This window comes from Neofelis nebulosa, chromosome 2 (genome assembly GCF_028018385.1).
Source record: "Neofelis nebulosa isolate mNeoNeb1 chromosome 2, mNeoNeb1.pri, whole genome shotgun sequence".
In the NCBI taxonomy this organism is placed as follows: Eukaryota; Metazoa; Chordata; class Mammalia; order Carnivora; family Felidae; genus Neofelis; species Neofelis nebulosa.
In genome coordinates this window covers 1,401,469-1,420,583 of record NC_080783.1, presented here as the reverse complement: position 1 = coordinate 1,420,583, position 19,115 = coordinate 1,401,469, and the positions used below count along the sequence as shown (strand labels likewise).

Here is a 19,115-nt window from a genome sequence, read left to right as displayed (position 1 = left end):
GCCCACTGGCCGTTCACACAGCTCCATTTGTAAGTGTTCTGTTCCTAGATCTTGCCCACTTTTTCATTAGGTTGTTCATGTTTTTATTGTTGATTTGTAGAAGCTCTTTACATATTTTGAATATGAGTCCTTTGTCAGTTCACGTACTGTAATATTCCTCAGTTTGCAACTTAATGGGGTCTTTTGCCAAGTAGGAATTACTGATTTTTGGACCTAGTGTCTCTAACCCTCATTTGTGTAGATGGGAAACAGTGGCAGGGAAGCCTTTCCCCAGGTCAGACACCCTACAGGGAAGAACCAACACCCGTGCCTGAGTGTCCTAAGCAAGGACGCCTTGCTGTGCTCCTCCAGGGCAAAGCCCTGTCCTCCTGTCCTCCGTCCTCCTGGCCTCCTGTCCTCGGAGGGCCTGTCTGGGTGAGTGCTTCCGTTTATTTATGCAAATGGCACACTACGTACCCCTCTGGGACGTCCTGGGGACTTAACAATAGAATATAAACGCTGTGCTCAAAGTTGGCTTCCAATGAATGGCGTCTTGTGGGCTTATTAAGATCAGCAACAGGATGCTAAGAAAAAAAACACAGCTAACTGTTCCTGACGTTATTTTCACGGCAGGTTTGGTGGCTTTCCTGTCCCAGCAAACGTGCCAGCAGGTTCTCTCAACATTTACTTAACTGCGCTGGGCACGGTTGGGGACAGAAATCTGCCCTCCTAGTGACAGGATAAATTAAGTCTCAGCAAAACAAAATTTAAAGTTGAAAGAGTAAAAAGAATTTAAAGTTGAAAGAGTAAAAAGAAGAAGAAACCAAGCAGGACAAAACCAGTAACACTGTCCAACGCCTGCCAGCTGAAGCGAACCATCCGGGCCCCACACTCGTCCCTTCCTGTGGAACAGCTCGATCTACCGACCCACAAGTGACTTTCTTTTTTTAAATGTTTATTTATTTTGAGAGACACAGCAAGCAGGGGCAGGGTAGGGGCAGAGTGAGAGGGAGTGAGCAGAGGAGGGACAGAGAAAGAGGGAGAGAGAGAGAACAGGTGAGGAGCAGAGAGAGAGGGAGAGCAGGGGAGGGGCAGGGAGAGAAGGAGAGAGAGTGAGCAGGGGAGGGGCAGAGAGAGAAGGAGAGAGAGTGAGCAGGGGAGGGGCAGAGAGAGAGAGACAGAGAAGGGGAGGGGCAGAGAGAGATTGAGAGCGAGCAGGGGAGGGGCAGAAAGATCAGGGGAAGGGCAGAGAGAGAGAGGAAGAGAGAGAGAGCAGGGGAGGGGCAGAGAGAGAGGGAGAGAGAGATAGCAGGGGAGGGGCAAAGAGAGAGAGAGGGAGAGAGAGAGAGCAGGGGAGGGGCAGAGAGAGAGGGAGCCACAGAATCCAAAGCAGGCTCCAGGCTCCGAGCTGTCAGCACAGAGCCCGACGCGGGGCTTGAACCCATGAACCGTGAGATCATGACCCGAGCCGAAGTCGGACGCTTATCTGACTGGGCCTCCCTGGGGCCCCTAAACACGTTTAAATGTTTGCCCCTGTAGTGAGTGATGTCCTGTTGCCTTAACCAACGTTTTACCAACTTCTCGAGATTTTGGGTACTTTTCACTATTTACTGTCGCCGCCGGTCCTTTGGGGGACTGTCTCTTCGGTATCCCGTGCCCATCGTTTTCGAACGCCTGGAGCACTCGGGCCATTTTGTGCAAGTGCTCCGCGCTGGCGAATACGGACCCTTCAGGCCTTCGTCTGTGACCCTGCGGGTCCTGTGATTCCTTCCAAATTCGCCGCTTGTCCCCAGGCCTCGTTGTGATCTCTGGGGAGAGGGGACGCAGGCCTAGAGCGAGGACCAGGGTGTGGCCCTCCCGGGTGCACAAACCCTCGTGCGGGAGAAGCCCGGGACTCGCGGGCACTCGGGGGCGGGGGGCGGAGGGGGGAGGGGAGGGGGGAGGGAAGGGGGAGGGGGGAGGGAAGGGGGAGGGGGAGGGGGAGGGGGGGGGAGCCGAGGGCAGCGGACGCAGCGCTCCTGTGACCCGCTCGCACAGCGCTGGCCCAGCCACGCGTGCAGGGGGCCGTTCCGGGGGTAACGCGAGCTCGCTCCCCGACTCCTCTCAGCGCCCCCCTTCACGGGCTCAGCCACCCGGGGATTTCCGTCGTCCCGGGACCACCAGGGCGGAAGCAGCTCCAGGGACCCCGGTAACCACCACCCCGTCTGCCCCTCTCTGCCTCCCCCTCCCGGTTCCCTGTCCCCTGGGGGCCGTGCCCCCTGCAAGTGCTCTGATCCCACGGTGCCCTGGGACACCAGGTATAGGCGTCGTGTGCGGCGGGGGGAGGACCCCACCTCTTGGGAAGCCTCGGGCCGGGGAGACCCGTCGCTGCCTCTGTCCGCACAGCTGCTCGGCTACTTGTCCCTCCTGTCCAAGGCCTGATCTCCTCTGTCGCGCATCTCACACGCGGCCTGAGCGGCCCCACCGACATCCGCGTCCACGGGACCTTGCAGCTCAGCTCTGGGGCCCCACTGACTGTGGGGTCTGTCTTCTCTCCGTTCAGCCTCCGGGCCACGACGTGTCACCCAGGTGGGGAGGGGGGTGGGCAACAGGGAGGGCCGCCACACGGCCTGCTCCCCCAGAGAGGAAGGGGGAGCTCCCCGCAAAGCACGGCTTACGCCCCGGCTCCAGGGATACAGGGCCCACAGTCTCGCCCGGGTCTCTAGAGGCTTCGGCCCTGTCTCCAGGCAGGGTCGGTGTGGCCCGGACGTTGCTGGGGGTGAGGGGCCTGTCTGGTGCGGGTGAGGTCTGGCCTGTCCCACCTCCAGGGGCTCTGGGTCGGGGCGGGGTGGGGGTGGGGGGGTCTCCCAGGGCACACCTGTCTGCCGGGTGTGACTTGAGGACGGACAGAAATCCAGGTCCCGCGGCGCCAGGTGCCAGCCTTTCCCCACACCCCGTGTGGCGTTCATGGAGGTCCTGCCCCCGCCCAACCCCCCCCCTCACCCCCCCCCCCACCCCCCCCCCCCCCCCTCCGCCAACCCGGCCGTGCGCAGCTGCCCCTACCCCGAGGGGCGCTCAAAGCCCACGAGGTGCCGCGGTGAGCGCACTGGGCGCAGACCCTTTCCAGGCTGCGTTCATTCCTCCTCCAGCAGGACCCGGCCTACTTCCAAAGCCCCGTGCGTATCAAATACCCTTGTTTATTTAGGTTTACTATTTCTTTCACTTGAGTGTAGTCGGCACACGACGTCACGACACTCTCAGGTGTACGACGCGGTGACCGGACGGCGTGGGCAGGACGCCGTGCTCCCACGAGCGTAGCTGCCGGCTGTCACCGCGCGACGCTCCTCCAGCGCCACCGGCTGCGGTCCCCGCGCTGGGCCTCCCGCACCGGGACTCCTTCGCCCCGGAACCGGAAGCCTGGCCCTCCCTCTCCCCTGCGCCGTCTCTCCAGCCCCGCCCCTCCCCTCTGGCAACCACCAGCGCGTTCTCTGCATTTACGGGTCTCTTCCTGTTTTGCTCCTTTGTTGTTTAGGTTCCACGTACACGTGAATCACATGGTGTTTTTCTGTCTCGGACTTATCTCACTCAGTATAATGCACACTAGGCCCGCCCGTGTTGTCACAAATGACGAGGTCTCATCCTTTTCGAGGCCGAGTGATATTCCATCACACATGCACACACGCACCTTTTTTTATCCATGCATCTACCGGCGAACAGCTGGGCCGCTTCCGTATCTTGACTATTGCAAATAATGCTGTAATAAACATGGGGATGCCTGCATCATCTCTAATCAGTGTTTTCATTTTCTTTGGGTAAATACCCAGATGTAGAATTACTGGATCATTTCTCACAGAACTAGAACTAATATCACTAAACTTTGCATGAAACCACAAAACACTCCAAAGAGCCAAAGCAATCTTGAAAAGCAAGAACAAAGCTGGAGGTATCACAGCCCCAGATTTCGGGGTGAACTGCAAAGCTACAGTCACCTACACGGTATGGTGCTGGCACAAAAGCAGACCCAGAGACCAGTGGAACAGAAGAGATACAGCCCAGAAATAAACCCTTGTTTATATGGTCAATGAATCTCTGACAAAGGAGGAAAGGATATGCAATGAGATAAAGACAGTCTCGTCAACCAATGGTGTTGGGAAAGCTGGACAGCAACATGCCAAAGAATGAAACTGGACCGCTTTCTTTCATTACTCCCAAAAATAAATCCAAAGTGGATTAAAGACCTGAATTGAGACCCGAAACCAAACACCTCCCAGAAGGGAGCACAGGCAGTGATTTCTCCATCAGACCCAGCAACTCTTTTTCTAGATGTGTCTCCTGGGGCAGAGGGAGTAAAAGTGAAAATAAACTACCGGGACTACGTCGAAAGAAAAAGCGTTTGCACAGTGGAGGACACTATCCACAAATTGAAAAGGGCGAACTACTGAATGGGGGAGGCTCTGCAAACGACACATCCGACGAGGGATTAACATCCAAAGTATGTAAAGATCTCGTGCGACTCAACACCAAAAATGCCAACAAGGTGACTGAAGAATGCACACACATTTGTCCAAAGAAGATGCTCAGATGGCCGAGAGACACGTGAAAAGTGTCTCGACATCACTCGTCACCAGGGAAACGTAAATCAAAACCACGATGAGATGCCACCTCCCACCCTTCAGAATGGCTAGACTCAAAAAGACGAGAAACGACGGGCGCCGGGTGCCGGCGAGGACGTCAACAGGGAGCCTCGCGCACGGCTGCTGGGGATGCGAACTGGTGCAGCCACCGTGGAAAACAGATGCCATTTGTTTACATTTAAGACATTTATTGAGCACCTACTGTGTGGCAGACACTCGGCTTGATTACAGGGACAAAGGGACAAGCTGTCCCTCTAGTGCATGGTCACCCTGCAGGTCAGGTGACTTGCCCCCCCACCCCATTATCATCCTTGACTGCAGGGCACCTGCCATCCCATGGAGCCTCTCCAGAATTACACATTGGTGACAAAAGCCATCAGAGTCACACTGTTTATTTTCAGACTCGTCAGGGGTGACGATAATTCACACAGCACAGGCACCCGCGGCTGACGCCCCCTGCTGGCCTGTGCTGGAGGGGGACGTGTGAGGACCCTGTGGAGGTGCCCGTGGAGAAGCTGTGGCCTCTCCTTGTGCCTCCCCCCGGGGGAGGGGCACGGAGGAGGCAGAGGGTGTGGGGGATCCAGTGGTCTTCGCCCTTGGCCGAGGCCTCACTTCCAGGACTCCTGGGGTCCTGAGAGGCCGGATGCCCAGGGCCTATCTTAGCTTCTTGGGAAACAGAGGGCCTTTCAGCCGAGCACCCCAACTCAGCACTTTCTCACCCTGGCCCCGGGCAGAATTCACAGCAGCGAGAGTTCCAAGATCACTAACGTTGCTTTTTTTTTTTTTTTTTTTTTTTTTTTTTTCAACGTTTTTTATTTATTTTTGGGACAGAGAGAGACAGAGCATGAACGGGGGAGGGGCAGAGAGAGAGGGAGACACAGCATCGGAAACAGGCTCCAGGCTCTGAGCCATCAGCCCAGAGCCCGACGCGGGGCTCGAACTCACGGACTGCGAGATCGTGACCTGGCTGAAGTCGGACGTTTAACCGACTGCGCCACCCAGGCGCCCCCTAACGTTGCTTTTTAAAAAGTGTGACTTGTTTGGCGGCACGCCTGGCCCAGCCGCTTGGCGTTTGTGCGAGAATTCGGAGTCCCGACAAGGGCCACCAGCCGGTCCCTGCTCCGACGGACGGCCAGGGTGAAGGCCGGCGTGAGGCCAGAAGGCAGAGGCCGAGGGCACGGAAGGGAAGGGGCTCCTTCAGAGGCCCTGACAGAAGTGCTCAAGCAGCTGGGCAGTCGGACAGTTTTGCTCTACAACTGCCTCCCGGCCCCACGTCCTCGTGGCCGGTCACAGGGTATGGACACGTGTCCTCACGTCCAAGAAGCGGGGAGCTCAGGATCGCAGGGTCCCCAGAGAGGCCACGTTAGCAGAACGTTCTCCCAAGAGCCCACCACGGCCACCAAGGTGGGCATCCCTTGGACGCCTTCCCCTCGTAGAAAGGTGCTCCCCCCACCCCAGGGGGTCAGCAGGGGCGCTGCCACCTCCTTTCGCAGTGGAAGCCCGGCTGCCACCGACAGGCCAGGGGGCAGGATGGATGGAGGGTCAATCAGAGGCCTTCTCGGGGACACAACCCCAGAAGGGTGACGGTGGGACAGGTGGTGCCGGCCCGTCAGAGCCGTGTCTCCCGTGGCCAGAGCAGCTGGAGGGCAGAGGAAGGCGGGAGGTGGCTGAGCCCGGGGTCCCCGAGCCCGGGGCCAGCTGTCCTCAGCTCACCCGCCCTTCCAGCCGGTAAAGCCCTGCTTCTGCTCTCACGGGCTCCAGCGAGGCGTCCTGCTCCCCTGAGGAGTCTTGCCCAAGCTCCCAGAAGTCTCCCTCGCCCCCCGCCGGTTCTCCCAGCGGCTGTACCGCTGAGCTGTGCGCGCCCTCCACGCTCCACGACTTCCTGGCAGCTGGGCCTGAGATCAACTGTGTGGCCACACAGTGGGCTTTCGAAATGTGGCAGAGATGGTCACCGGCGATAAAAATGTATGAGTGACGATGGCAAGAGTGTGGCCGGAGGGGTCAGCACAAGTACACAAATGAGCAGAGGGTGCGGTCTGCCTCCTACGGTATTTCCCGCTCCCCCAGGGGGCGGCCAAGGTGCAGGAGAGGAGGGAGGAAAAAGGTGGGAGAGCTGTCTCTTGGCCTCATGGTGCGAGGGAGGCTGCCAAGATTCTGTGAAGGGAAAGGGTGGTCTACAGCTTAAACGCTTAAGCAGGCCTAACAGTGCAACACACACACACACACACACACACACACGGGGATCACCGTTCACAGCGCTGCTTGGACTAGACCAGCCTCGTGGGGTCCCCGGAGCCCGCGGTGGGGGCCACCCCCTCCTGCTGAAGAGCAGAGACCCAAGAACCAGGAGGCGCCTCAGGGACCAGGGGCCTCGTCTGCCACGAAGAACGGAGGCCTAAGAGAAGCGGGTTGGCTGGGCAGGGCACACGGCTCCCCGGCGACCTGCGACCCAGGGGTCAACGTGGGGCCGCTGCGATCCGAGTGGCAGCCCCGACCGGATGCGGGACAAGCCTGGCGGGACTCCCGTCAACCTCAACGGATGAGGCCGCAGGGGAACCACTTGATCACGAAAGAATTCACCCACACACCTGGTTGTTCCCCACAGAACCCGCTCGGGACACGGTAAAAACTGCTCGTAGTTAAGCGGAGAGCACGGCTCAGGGAAACCGCTCTGGAAGCACGGCCTGCAGCCCGCCCGCTGTGGGGGGGAAGCTTGTCGTTGAGCCTCTGACACAGAGACGGCCCCTTCCGACACAGCAGACCGCGTCTGTCCCTTCTCTTCAGGGACACTGGGCTGTGACCCCGCCCCCCTTTCGGCCAGTGGAGCCTGCTGGGCGACTGGGCTGCAGCGCCCTCCCAGGGCAGGAGCACGAACGGAAAGCCCCACGGCATTCCCGAGGAAACCTCCCCCCGAGGAAACCTCCCCCACAGGAAGCCTCCCCACCAAAAACCTCCCCCCCCCCCGAAGGAAACCTCCCCCCGAGGAAACCTACCCCCCCTGAGGAAACCTCCCCCCTGAGGAAACCTCCCCCCGAGAAAACCTCCTCCCGAGAAAACCCCCCCCCCGAGGAAACCTCCCCCCCAAGAAAACCTCCTCCCGAGGACCCCCCCCCCCCCCCCCCCCCCCGAGGAAACCTCCTCCGGCTCGGAACTTCACGCGTCTTCGGTGGAAACGTCGCCCACCAACAGGCCCCCGGGTAACGCCGCTCGGCGCGCTCTCGCGCTCTCCGGGTGGAGGTTGGCAGGCGCCCCGCCTCGCCACTGCTTAGTCCCGCGGCCTGGGCGCCTCCCCGTCAAGGAGACAGTCGTCGCTGGAACAGGAGTCTTGACTTTTACAGCCGCGATCTGTGGCGAGCTGACCCGGGGAGAAAGTTAAAAACCCTCTTCTGCCCCTCGGGTGTCACGGTCCCTCAAAACGGACAGATGGACGCATGTCTCACGTAGAAGGCAGCTCCTCCGGGGCCATCATCCACTCGTCCGGAACCCGGAGCCTCGGGTCTGGGGACGGTGGCAGCTCTGGTGCCAAGGCGGGGGCAGGGGGGGATGTGCCAGGCACCCCCCGCGGGGCGAGGGGGGGGGACGAGGAAGGTCTCTGCGCACGCTGTCGGGGGGGGGGGGGGGGTGGGGGGGGTGGGCGCGCCCCTCACCGCGTACCCTTCCACCACGGATGCCACCGGGCAGGCTGGGAGCCATCACGACCACCCGCTCCCGCGAAGGGCGTCTAAGCGGACGAGCGTGTTTCAGTCGGCTTGCCGACACACACCTGCGCCCACACGCGCACTCGCAGAGACTTTTGGGGATTGTAACATTCGCTGGAAACTGCAAGAACGAAAACGACCCTGCAAACGACGGCAGCTCTTTTTTTTAATTGAAGGGCAAAAGTCGGTCACATTTAGAGATCAGCGGGCCTCACGCAGATGGTTAAAACCACCCTCTTTCTTGGTCAACCGTCTCCTAATTTCATGTAACGTCCACCCGTTCCTTAGAACCACCTGAAACTGTCCTCTGAGGAGATCGGCCACACCCCTAGGTGACGCGGGCGCGACCACACGCACTGCCGGACGGCGTCTCACTGGATATCGTCGTCATCAAAGAGATCTTCAAAATCTATATAAACGAACAAAACCACGCATTAATGGGGCACATGAGGCAAACAACTGAGAAAACAACTTCACGATGAATTACACAGACATTCAAAACAGGGAGAAAACCGTACACGATCGAAGGGACCCCACAACCGACTCCATTTTATCCCAAGGTCAGACAGTCCCAGGGGACACAGGAGTCTAGAACGCATCTCTAATCCCCTGTGTCGGTGACAATCAAGAAAGCGCGGTGAGGTGCTGCAGCTGGAAGGCTGCCAGAAGACCCCACCGCGAGGGGAACGCAGAGGGCAGGCGGGAGGAAGGCGCCAGAAGCACTGAGCCATGCTAGAGTGGTTGTCTCTAAGGGAGTCTGGAGACACTGTCTGAGCCCTTCCTACTGGAAGAAGCGCTACAAACTCCCAGCGCCCTACCTGCTGCGATGGGCGGTCATCGTCTACGTGTCTATGCGTTTCCTAAACCCCCTACCAGGGGCACACCTTGCTGTCATGTTGGGGAAAGGATATCAAAGAGCCCCGTGTAGTACCGGGCGTTCAAAACGGTGCAGGATAAACAGTGAGCTACAAAGAGGGCAGTGGAAAGCCCCAGTCACGTCTCCGCACATCCAGGCTGTCACAGGCTGTCACAGGGAAGGTGCTGTCCCAGAGACCTCCTGCCCGGCTGTGTCCCCACCGCACTGACGTGAGCGGTCCACACCTGGGCTGGCCTGTGGCCTACGGCTCCGAGCACTCTGTCCCCAGCCCCCAGCCCCAGCTAACTCGTCACACCCTCCAACCTCTGCTGGGGTGTCACCCCCCCCCCGATAAACCGCCCTCTGATGTGCTCCCAGAAACAATGCCACCCGCCTCTGGCTCTCGTCACGACCGCCCCTACGTGCCTTCTTGTCTAACACTCCCCTACTTTGCAACACAGTGAGTGAAGAGGGCAAGCCTTGTTCATGGTCTGAACCCCAGAGCCCAGGCGGCAAGAGGACAGAGCCTCTGCTCCAGCAGCGAGAAGGACTCAGAAGAAACCCCATCCAAACACTCACGGCGTCCTCGCAGTAACACTTGGGACCGCCACAACCCGACGGGCGGTGTGCACCTCGCAAGCTGGCGGGGGCAGGCTGACGCAGCGTGGAGCTCTTCTGTGCTCCTTCCCTTTCTAGCCCTGGCCCAGAGGGAGGAGGCCACACTGCTCATGCCGCTCTGTGCTCCCCGCGGCAGAGCAGCCCAGGTCCCTCCCAGATACTTCCTTGGCAGAATTAAAGGGCTATTTTTAGAAACCACATGAACTTGAACACAGCCAACTGTCTGTAAACCCACAAGACGCGTGGGACCTTGAAGGAGATCACCACATGTGGGAGCAGGTTGGGTGGTGTCAGGGATCACCCCACCCTGCTTGGGGTAAGGGCCCCCGAGATCACCCCACGTGAGCGAGGGCTTTCACATGGCACTCTGGAAAGCGTAGAGAAACGGGGTCCAGTCCTCACGGCTGGGGGAAGCCCAGATGCTGCCTCGGGAGCGGCCCGACTCCCTGGGAAGACTGGCTTCTCTTTTCAGACAACTTGCTAAAAAGATGCCAGATAAACTACCACGGCCTCGGACTCCGAGGAGGGGGTGGGGGTGGGGGTAGGGGTGAGGGAGCGGGGTTGGTACATCAAACCAGTGTGGCCAGATCGCATCCCAGCTGCCACTAACTAGCGACAGAAGGTCTTTGGAGCAGCGGGCGCCCAGATGAAAGAAAGGTGACAAGGAGAGAAAATCGCACTTAACCCTCCGAGGAAGATCCCTCTCGTGTTTCCGTTTACGATTCAAACCCTTAGTGTGAATTAGTACATTCTGTAGGAACAAGGCCTTGGGAAGTCGGAACACAGAGAAATGCCCCCGTGACACGCGGGAAGGTATCACATCAACTGTTTCCACCACACTTACCACCCATGTGCCTGGTAACTAGCGCTAAAGCTCTTAAATACTAGTGAGTCCTGCCCTCAGAGACAAGGGAGGGGACAGCCGGTGTCGCTGTGCTAAGGGAGCCGACCAACCAGAGCCCAGGGACACAGGAAAGGAAAGGAAAGCAGCTGTCAGGATGCAGCAGAGATGAGAAGGCAGGATGGGGCTCCCACACCCGTGTCCGAAGTGTGGCTGCAGCTCAAGTTCAACTACTGGAGTGCAAGTAGGCATTTTTACGCTACTTGTGTAAAAACACACTACGACCGGGGCAATTTTACGCTACTTGTCCTCCCGAAGAACAAGGCTGACGGCCAGCGCTGACAGCCGTGCTGTCACCTCCTACGCACCGCGCCGCGTCTGAGAACCGCACACAGCTGGGCTTCCCTGTCCTCTGACCCCAAGCACTCTCGTCACAAAGCACCCCACTTACAACACGCAGAGAGACATTCGATTAGACCCGGGACCCCCGATCCCGGCGTCCTTACCGTTAAAAAAGTCGGCATGAACTGCCTTTTCATTGGCTGCCAAATCCATCAGGAGCCCGGTGCTGCCTCCGGCCTGGGAAAGGAAAGGTGAGAATATGTCAGTGCTGTTTTTCGAGAGAAGCCACGCCCCTCCAGGGCAGGGGAAGGTGAGGGAGGGAAAGGTGCCCAGGTGGGAGTCAAAATTTAGTTCCAGGCAAAGGAAGTGGGTGGGAGGGGCAGCATTCCGAGGAATCATCTTGAAGGTCTCCTTGATTCCTCCTACTGTTGAAACAGAATCCTGCTGTCGCCCGGAACACCACCACGTCTCTGTAGGCCTGGAGTAGAGGTTCTAATTCCCTATATGATGTTGCCACAGAGGCCGGGCCCCAAACGTGCAAAACTGCGCCTGACGAGTTCTCTGCTCTGGACTGCCCCCTGCTTCTTCTGGGAATTAAACTGCTTCCCTTGGGAAAGTGACCTGCTGACCAGGGGCTCTGTGGGGTGCGGTCACAGGACCTCCCACCGCCACAACTTCGGGGGCAGGAAAATCGTGCCACAGCCAAAGTGGGGCAATCTGATGCCCTCAGGATTCAGGGTGTCTGTGAGAGTCACACAGTGAGGGCAGAGCACAGGCCCCCGCCCACCGGTCCCCGCTGCTACCCCCCACGTGCCCAGGCTGTCTGCTCTACCTTGTCCAGGCTCCCTGGAGCTGAGTGTCTCCCACCTTCCTCTTCGTGGCTGTTGTCAGTAACCCAAACCCGGGAGAAAAGCCCAAGATGCTCTCCTCTCTCCTCAACCTCCCTCCCCCTTCCCCATGGCCAAGTAAGCCCTGCAGATTCCACCAATGACAGACTCTGCTGAGTGAGTCCCGACTCCCACCTACAGGTGTTGCCTTCGTTCAGACCCTCCTCAAGGCTTCCGTTCGCAGCTTTCCACTCTCCCACCTCCAAACCCAATCCCCAAACTCTCCAGAGTGACCTGCTAGGAAGCAGACTGGGGCAAAGGCCTCAAGTGAGTCCACACTGCCTAGGGAAATGCCTTTATTTTTTTTTTTTTTTTTAATTTTTTTTTTCAACGTTTTTTATTTATTTTTGGGACAGAGAGAGACAGAGCATGAACGGGGGAGCGGCAGAGAGAGAGGGAGACACAGAATCGGAAACAGGCTCCAGGCTCCGAGCCATCAGCCCAGAGCCTGACGCGGGGCTTGAACTCACGGACCGCGAGATCGTGACCTGGCTGAAGTCGGACGCTTAACCGACTGCGCCACCCAGGCGCCCCGGGAAATGCCTTTAACAAAGGACTGAGAAGCTGGGGTTCGGTGGCAGTGCTTCAAGGGTGCTGGCTGCACCCCACCCGACCCGGCACAGCTACAAGCCACTTGGTGACCCAGCCCCGCCCCCTTTTCCAGCTGCAATCTCTCCCCGAGCTCCGGCACCTTACAGCCTGCTGGACTCGCCTCCTGCCAGGACTTCCTCTTCCACCACGACTAGTTAGCAAACACTATGCTTTCAGCATTCGCCCACAGTCAGCTGCTCTCTTAAACCCGAGCCGGGCCACCCCAAAGCAGGGAGGGCGCCTCCATCAGGGCACTCGCGACTCTGTTCCACTTAGCGTCTGCAATCAGCTTCGGTCATGCCCCTATTTCAGGGAGCACGGACGCAGGGTCTGTCCCCCTAAGCTTTGAGAAAGGGGAAATGAGGCCCAGACATCGATGGGGCGGACCTGACACTTCGAGCTGGGCCGCGGCGCTACCAGCTCACCAACAGCGCCATCAGCCGAGATCACCCCGTGGCCAGGACGCAGTGAGACGAAAACGCAAGACCCCTTCGTAACCTGCACGACTGCAGGAGAACAGGGTCACTGTGCAACACACACATGCCAAGCGCCCATTCCCCCGGCTCCCTAGGCCGACGGCCGCGTCTTTCCCGACGACGGCTTCCCAGCCTGGCTCCAGTCGTGCCTCCTGCCGGACAACACGGACCCACGGCCGGGGACCCACCCTCACACCCGGCCAGCACGCAACCCGGCGCAAAGCCCCGAGCACAGGCCCGAACTCCGGCCTGTCGTCCGTAGCGCTCGCCGGGCCCGAGGAGCCGCAGGCCGGCTGCCAGCCGCGCGGGCTGGAGGACGCCACGGCCCAGGGCAGCGCCCGCCCGCCGCACGCTGGCTCCCGGGGCGCCCGCTCGGACGGGGGTGGGGCCCGCGCAGGCCGCCGTCCCCGCCGCCCGCCCCGGCCCCCTGCCCGCGGCCGCCCCCTCACCTCGTCCAGGTCCACGTAGGGCCCGGCGCCCTCGGGGAACATCTCGTCCACCGCCGGCTTCATCTCGCCTGCGGCGTCTCCCGCGTCCCCGGCTCACTTCCGGCCCGCCTGACGCCTCTTCCGGTAAGCGCCGGCCGCGGTGCGTCTAGACGCCGGAGGACCGCCGACTCTATGGTCTCCCGCAGGCCCGTCGGCGCAGAGGGGAGCTGAGCGCACGGAAGGCTCGGCCCACGCGGCCTGGCACAGAGCGGTGCCCAAGAGATGCCCGTTAAAGAATGTGCGTGTTCAGAAAGAGACGGGCGGTTGCCAGAGGGGCGGGGTGAGGGGTGGGCGACGATGGGGAGGGGACCAGGAGAGACACACTCGCAGCCCCCAGGTGCAGGTGTGCGGAATGGAAAGTCCAGCCTGGGGGCGCAGCCAACGCCACCGTAATAACATTGCATGGGGACAGAGTGTGTACAGTTGGGGAATCACTATGTTGTACACCTGAAACGACATAGGTTGTACATCAACTATACCTTAGAATGAAAGAATGTGAATGGTCAATGCAGTGAAGAGGCAACCCACCGGATGGGAGCAAGTATTCACAAGTTACATACACATATATGTACGTATGTACACATACATACACATGTACACATATGGTAAGGGATTAGTATCCAGTATATATAAAGAACCCACAAAACTCAACAGCAACAAATCCCAATTCAAAATGGGCAAATGACTTGAATATACCTTTCCCTGAAGTAGATGTTCAAATTACCAGTAAGCACATGAAAAGATGCTCAACACCATTAAGCAATAGGGAGATGCAAACCAAACCACAGTGAGCTACCACCTCACGCTTATTGGAACAAACACTATTTAAAAACCCAGAAAAGAACAAGTGCTGGAGAGGACGAGGGGAAATAGGAACACCTGTGCACTGCTGGCAGGGAAGGGAAATTGTGCAGCTGTCACGGAAAACAGTGTGGGGGAGCCTCAAAAATTAAACATAGAAATGCCATATGATCCAGCAGTCCCACTCTGGGTGTATCCCCAAAGGAAGTGAAAGCAAGGTCTTCATGAGATATTTGCACACCCATGTTCATAGCAATTCACAATAGCTAAGTGTAGAAGCATCTCAGGTCTTCATTAATAGAAGAATGGCTGAGCAAGATGTATTCTGTACATACATAAGATGGAATACTATTTAGCCATAAAAGGGAAGGAAATTCTGACACCTGCTACAACATGGATGAAGCTTGAGGACATTATGATCAGTGAAAGGAGATGTCATACAAATTCTGTATGATTCTACTTACGGAAGGTCCCTGCAATAGTCAGATTCACAGAGATGGAGACCAGAAGGGTGGGCACTGGGGGCTGGGGGAGGGGCTGGGCAGTCAGTGCCTAATGGGGACAGAGGTTCAGTTGGAGAAGATGAGAAAGTTCTGGAGATGGATGGTGGCGCTGATGGTCGCACAACAATGTGAATGTGCTTAAAAATAGTTACAGTGGTAAATTTTACGATATGTGTATTTTATCATAATTTTTTAAAGCATGTGAATGAGAGAAGGGGGTAGGAGGGAAGGGGCAGGAAGGGGAAGGGTGGATGGGAGGAGGGCATAAGATATCAGAGCTAGACTTTGGAAGCAGGTAGGCTTGGGGGCTAGTCTGCAAGAGAAGTGGAGGAGGGGAAGGGTGGGGCAGGGAGACAAGGAATGAGCCTGAGGGGGCTCATTCCCTCAGGGGATGAGGGGGACTGTGGCCTGAGTAGGCAGCGTGGGGCCCAGGAAGAGGTGCGGAGAGACCGGGAGTATGGTTGAGCCTCAGAAGTCACCGTGAACACGAATCACTCTGAAGCACCCCAGCAAAAGACAAAGGAAGCCACTACTCCATGGTCAGCAACAGGCTTCTCTTCCGAGTAGTTTCAAAACATGGGAGCCCCTATTCCCATAGAGGAGTGAGATCTCCCAGGCACTCCTGGCCTTTCTCCACGTCTGACTTCTGGAACTACCTTCTGGAACTATGGCAATTACACTGTTTGCACATCTTGGCTATTGTGAGTAGTGCTGCACTGAGCCTAGGAGAGCAGATAGCTCTGGAAGACCGCTTCCCCCGTGCGTTCCAGGGGACCCGCAGCCCCTCCCAGGGACACTGTCACCCTTGCACTCCAGGGGACCCCTTCCCTCCTGCACTTCCCCCCTGCACTCCAGGGGACCCGCAGCCCCTCCCAGGGACACTGTCGCCCTTGCACTCCAGGGGACCCCTTCCCTCCTGCACTTCCCCCCTGCACTCCAGGGGACCCGCAGCCCCTCCCAGGGACACTGTCGCCCTTGCACTCCAGGGGACCCCTTCCCTCCTGCACTTCCCCCCTGCACTCCAGGGGACCCGCAGCCCCTCCCAGGGACACTGTCGCCCTTGCACTCCAGGGGACCCCTTCCCTCCTGCACTTTCCCCCTGCACTCCAGGGGACCCGCAGCCCCTCCCAGGGACACTGTCGCCCTTGCACTCCAGGGGACCCCTTCCCTCCTGCACTTCCCCCCTGCACTCCAGGGGACCCCCAGCCCCTCCCAGGGACACTATCCTCCCTGCACTCCAGGGACCCACAGCCCCTCCCAGGGACACAGTCCTTCCTGCACTCTGGGGACCCGCAGTCCCTCCCAGGGACACTGTCCCCCCTGCACTCCAGGGACCCACAGCCCCTCCAAGGGCGTGTGACTTCAGCTATTAGGTGACAAGTACAGCAAAGCCCCAATAAGACAGTAAATGTGGCCTGACTGGAGCTGTTTCTTGAAAGAAAACCACCAGCGTTTGTGTGACTCAGGTGAGGAATTTATTGAGCTTGTGGCCAGGGATCCAGGCTGGTGCTCAGTCCTGCTGATAGGGGACGTGGAACCCCAGGGTTGTCCCCAGGGGGAAGTGAGCGAAGAAGGTGCGGGCCAGGTCCTCCAACTGGGGGTAGGCTCCCAGGGTCTGGAAGTACTGCACATAGTTCCAGAAGTCAGAGGTGGAGAAAGGCCAGTAGGGCATGGCCGGTGGCTCAGCATAGGGGTCTGAAAGACACAACCACCTGCCTCAGGGGCTGTCCCCGCTCGTCCTGCCCCGAGGCCGCCCCTCCACGATGCCTTAGGGCAGGTGGCCGTGCCGGCAGCCCCATGCAGTGAGGGGACCCTCCCAGCTGGACGCCAGGCCCCGGGCTATCCCTGATCCTCTGTGGCAGCATCCCGGAGCCTTGCCATCTGGAGAATGACCTGGGTTCTGTCTCTCGGGACTCATGGTCTGAGGGGACAGCTCAGGGGGAGGAGAAGAGGGAAAAGGAGGACAAGGAGGGAGGGGGCGGGAAATCTGGCCCCTGTTCTGGAGACGTTGAGGATGGGGGAGCATCCCGGTGGGATTTCAGACGAGGGCACAGCCCCCAGCCCTGGAATCCAGATGCCGCTGCCCTGGGGTCGGACTCGGTGGGAGGACCCTGGGGTGAGTCCCGTCTGAGGGCGAGAACGCGAAGCCTCGGGGGTTCAGAGGGTCTCTCCTGCCCTGTGCAGCCCCAGGTGGCTGGAAGGCAGGGCCCAGGGAAGAGACTCAGTCCCTCTGCTTGCACAGCTTGGCCTTGAGCTGACCTAGGCTCCTGCTTCCTTCGTTGGGGATAAGAAGCCAGCTCCCACCCAGCTCCCTCTTCTGACCCCACCCCACCCAAACACACACCAGAAAAGGCCAGGAGGACAGTACAATACCTCCCTCCTCCAGCACTGGCTTGGCTCCTGCAGAGGAAGAGAGAGCAGTCACCCTGGAGAACCCCCGAGGGTAGGACCCCACCGCACATGAGCTGCCCAAGCGGCCAGGGGGATGGCACGAGGGACAGAACCACCACTCACCCGCCAGAGGTCCCAGCAGGAGGCAGAGGGCCACCCCTTGCACCAAGCAGGCCTTCATCTTCCCCAGGTGCATCTTCCACCAACCGATGGAGCTCTGGTCCCCCTGCAGCACGAGGACCCCAGAGGGTGAGACCCGCCGCCCATGAGGGCCCCGGCTTCCTCCCAGCACCCCTGCACCGGGCAGCTCCCTGGAAAACATCTCTAGAAAAAGGACAAGCTCTGAGTGTTTTCACAGCAATTTCAGTCTCGGTGGCTTCAGACGGTGGTCCTGAGGCTGAGCCCACCACCCCTCCCCGCCCCCGTGGCCGGCAGCGACCCCACACCTGCCCCCCGCAGAGGTTACTGGGATCCTGTTGTTCAGCCTCAGCCGGAACGGGGACAGGAGTCTGCCGCCAGCACGCAGGCCCCTCTTTATAAAAGACCAGAGACAAGGAGGCAGACGTCACCTACGTGAGCTGTCAAACCGAGTATTTCATCCCTGGCCAGAGCACTGAGGGCTCCTGTGACCTTGTTGGCAGCGGGACCTCGAGAGTCCACTTGTGGGAACCTGATCCAAGGATCAGATCCGGAGAAAAACATCTCTGCACAGGCACTGCTAGGATCTCCAGGACTGAATTCAACACCAGTACTCAGACGCGATTTCCTCTCCACTGGATAGAAGGACGTTCTGAGTCTGACACTGAGGCTGAGGTCCCCCCTTACAGGAACAAGGTCATCACAGAGCGGCCCCTGGGGGGACAGGCAGGCAGGCAGGCAGGACGGGACCCTCGGGGAGCCAGGAGCAGCCTCAGCTCAGCACCCCCCACCCCCGCCGACGGGACATGTTGAGCACAGTCCGTACAGGAAGTGTGGGCATCCAGCCCCGCTTCGCATCTGCAGACTAGAGCCTTCCGGCTCACGCACGACGATTAAGTCTATTGTCCGGAAGGCAGCTGTCTGGCCCCAGGGACACCATGGACGACTCCTACGGTCTCCAGACCACTCTGATTACCCCTCAGGGCTGCTCCTCAAGACTGCGGCCATGCCTCGTGGCCCTGCCCACGGGGTCCCATCGCCCACTGAATCCACACAGCTGGGGACACAGCATGTGGTCTGGCTGGTGGCGAGTGGCAGAGAGCAGGTCTTCCGTGATGGATCCAGCCAACACACACCTGGTCTCCCCAAGTCTCTGGGCACCTGCCCGGACCCGGGACCAGCCTCCTGCACGGGCCACCTTTGCACAAACGGCTAGAACCGCTCCCGGTCTCCTGTGAATCCAGAGGATCCTCTGCCAAGTGGGCCCAGGCCAGCACTTCCGTCGTCTGCACCCTGATCCACCCCATCTATGTTCCCTGGGCTTTGGGGGCCACGTAGGGGCGTGTGTGGACCCTCCTGGGGACACACGTTGTGCCTCGCTTTCTAAGTCACACCTGAGCCTCAGGGTCTGGTCACGATTGGGGGTGGGGTCCTCAGGAGGATTAGCAGCCCCTGGCGGACGACAGCTCTGGGGGGGCTACGGGTTTTTCAAGCACGGGGGACTAACCCGCCGGATAGGGAGGAAGGACACTTCTGCTGGCAAAGGAGACGCAGCTGAATGTAGGGGCTCAGGACCCCAGCTTCATCGGTCTCCCCACACGTCCCCGTCCAAGTGATAAGAGACTCATTCCTACCCAACAAACCCTAACCTTCACAAAAGATGGCCTAAGAGAGCAGAAGTTCAACTTTCCTCGTGAGTTTCAGACCCACCAGCTTAGACCTCGGGTTTTATTTTCAGAAATCTGGACTCCTCGCCTGCAAGACGTAATTCTTTTAGGGCAATTGTGTCAGGGTCCCCAAGACCACCCGGCTCGGTGATTCACTGGGGGCCCCCCCCCAGACTCAGCACAGGCCGCGCTCCCGGCTGGGATTCACAACACAGAAATGGTAGGG

The 19,115-nt window shown here is 59.2% G+C and overlaps 2 protein-coding genes across 4 annotated transcripts; both read right to left on the bottom strand.

The window, feature by feature from the left end:
• Positions 1-8,432: 8,432 nt before the first annotated feature.
• COPS9 (COP9 signalosome subunit 9) lies at positions 8,433-13,485 on the bottom strand. Its single transcript, XM_058699204.1, has 3 exons — positions 13,351-13,485; positions 11,112-11,184; positions 8,433-8,699 (listed from the first exon to the last, which is right to left on the bottom strand). The coding sequence occupies exons 1-3, from the start codon at positions 13,411-13,413 to the stop codon at positions 8,662-8,664; spliced, it is 174 nt and encodes a 57-aa protein (XP_058555187.1). The 5' UTR covers positions 13,414-13,485; the 3' UTR covers positions 8,433-8,661.
• Positions 13,486-16,145: 2,660 nt separating this feature from the next.
• OTOS (otospiralin) lies at positions 16,146-17,639 on the bottom strand. Of its 3 annotated transcripts, XM_058696435.1 has the most exons (4): positions 17,531-17,639; positions 17,208-17,310; positions 17,067-17,093; positions 16,146-16,388 (listed from the first exon to the last, which is right to left on the bottom strand). In XM_058696435.1, exons 2-4 carry the CDS (start codon positions 17,278-17,280, stop codon positions 16,204-16,206), a joined length of 285 nt encoding a protein of 94 aa, XP_058552418.1. In that variant the 5' UTR covers positions 17,281-17,310; positions 17,531-17,639; the 3' UTR covers positions 16,146-16,203. The 3 variants fall into 3 exon arrangements, with proteins under 3 accessions (XP_058552418.1, XP_058552400.1, XP_058552408.1); XM_058696417.1 differs by lacking the exon at positions 17,531-17,639 and having other exon boundaries at positions 17,208-17,491; XM_058696425.1 differs by lacking the exons at positions 17,067-17,093; positions 17,531-17,639 and having other exon boundaries at positions 17,208-17,489.
• Positions 17,640-19,115: the final 1,476 nt, after the last annotated feature.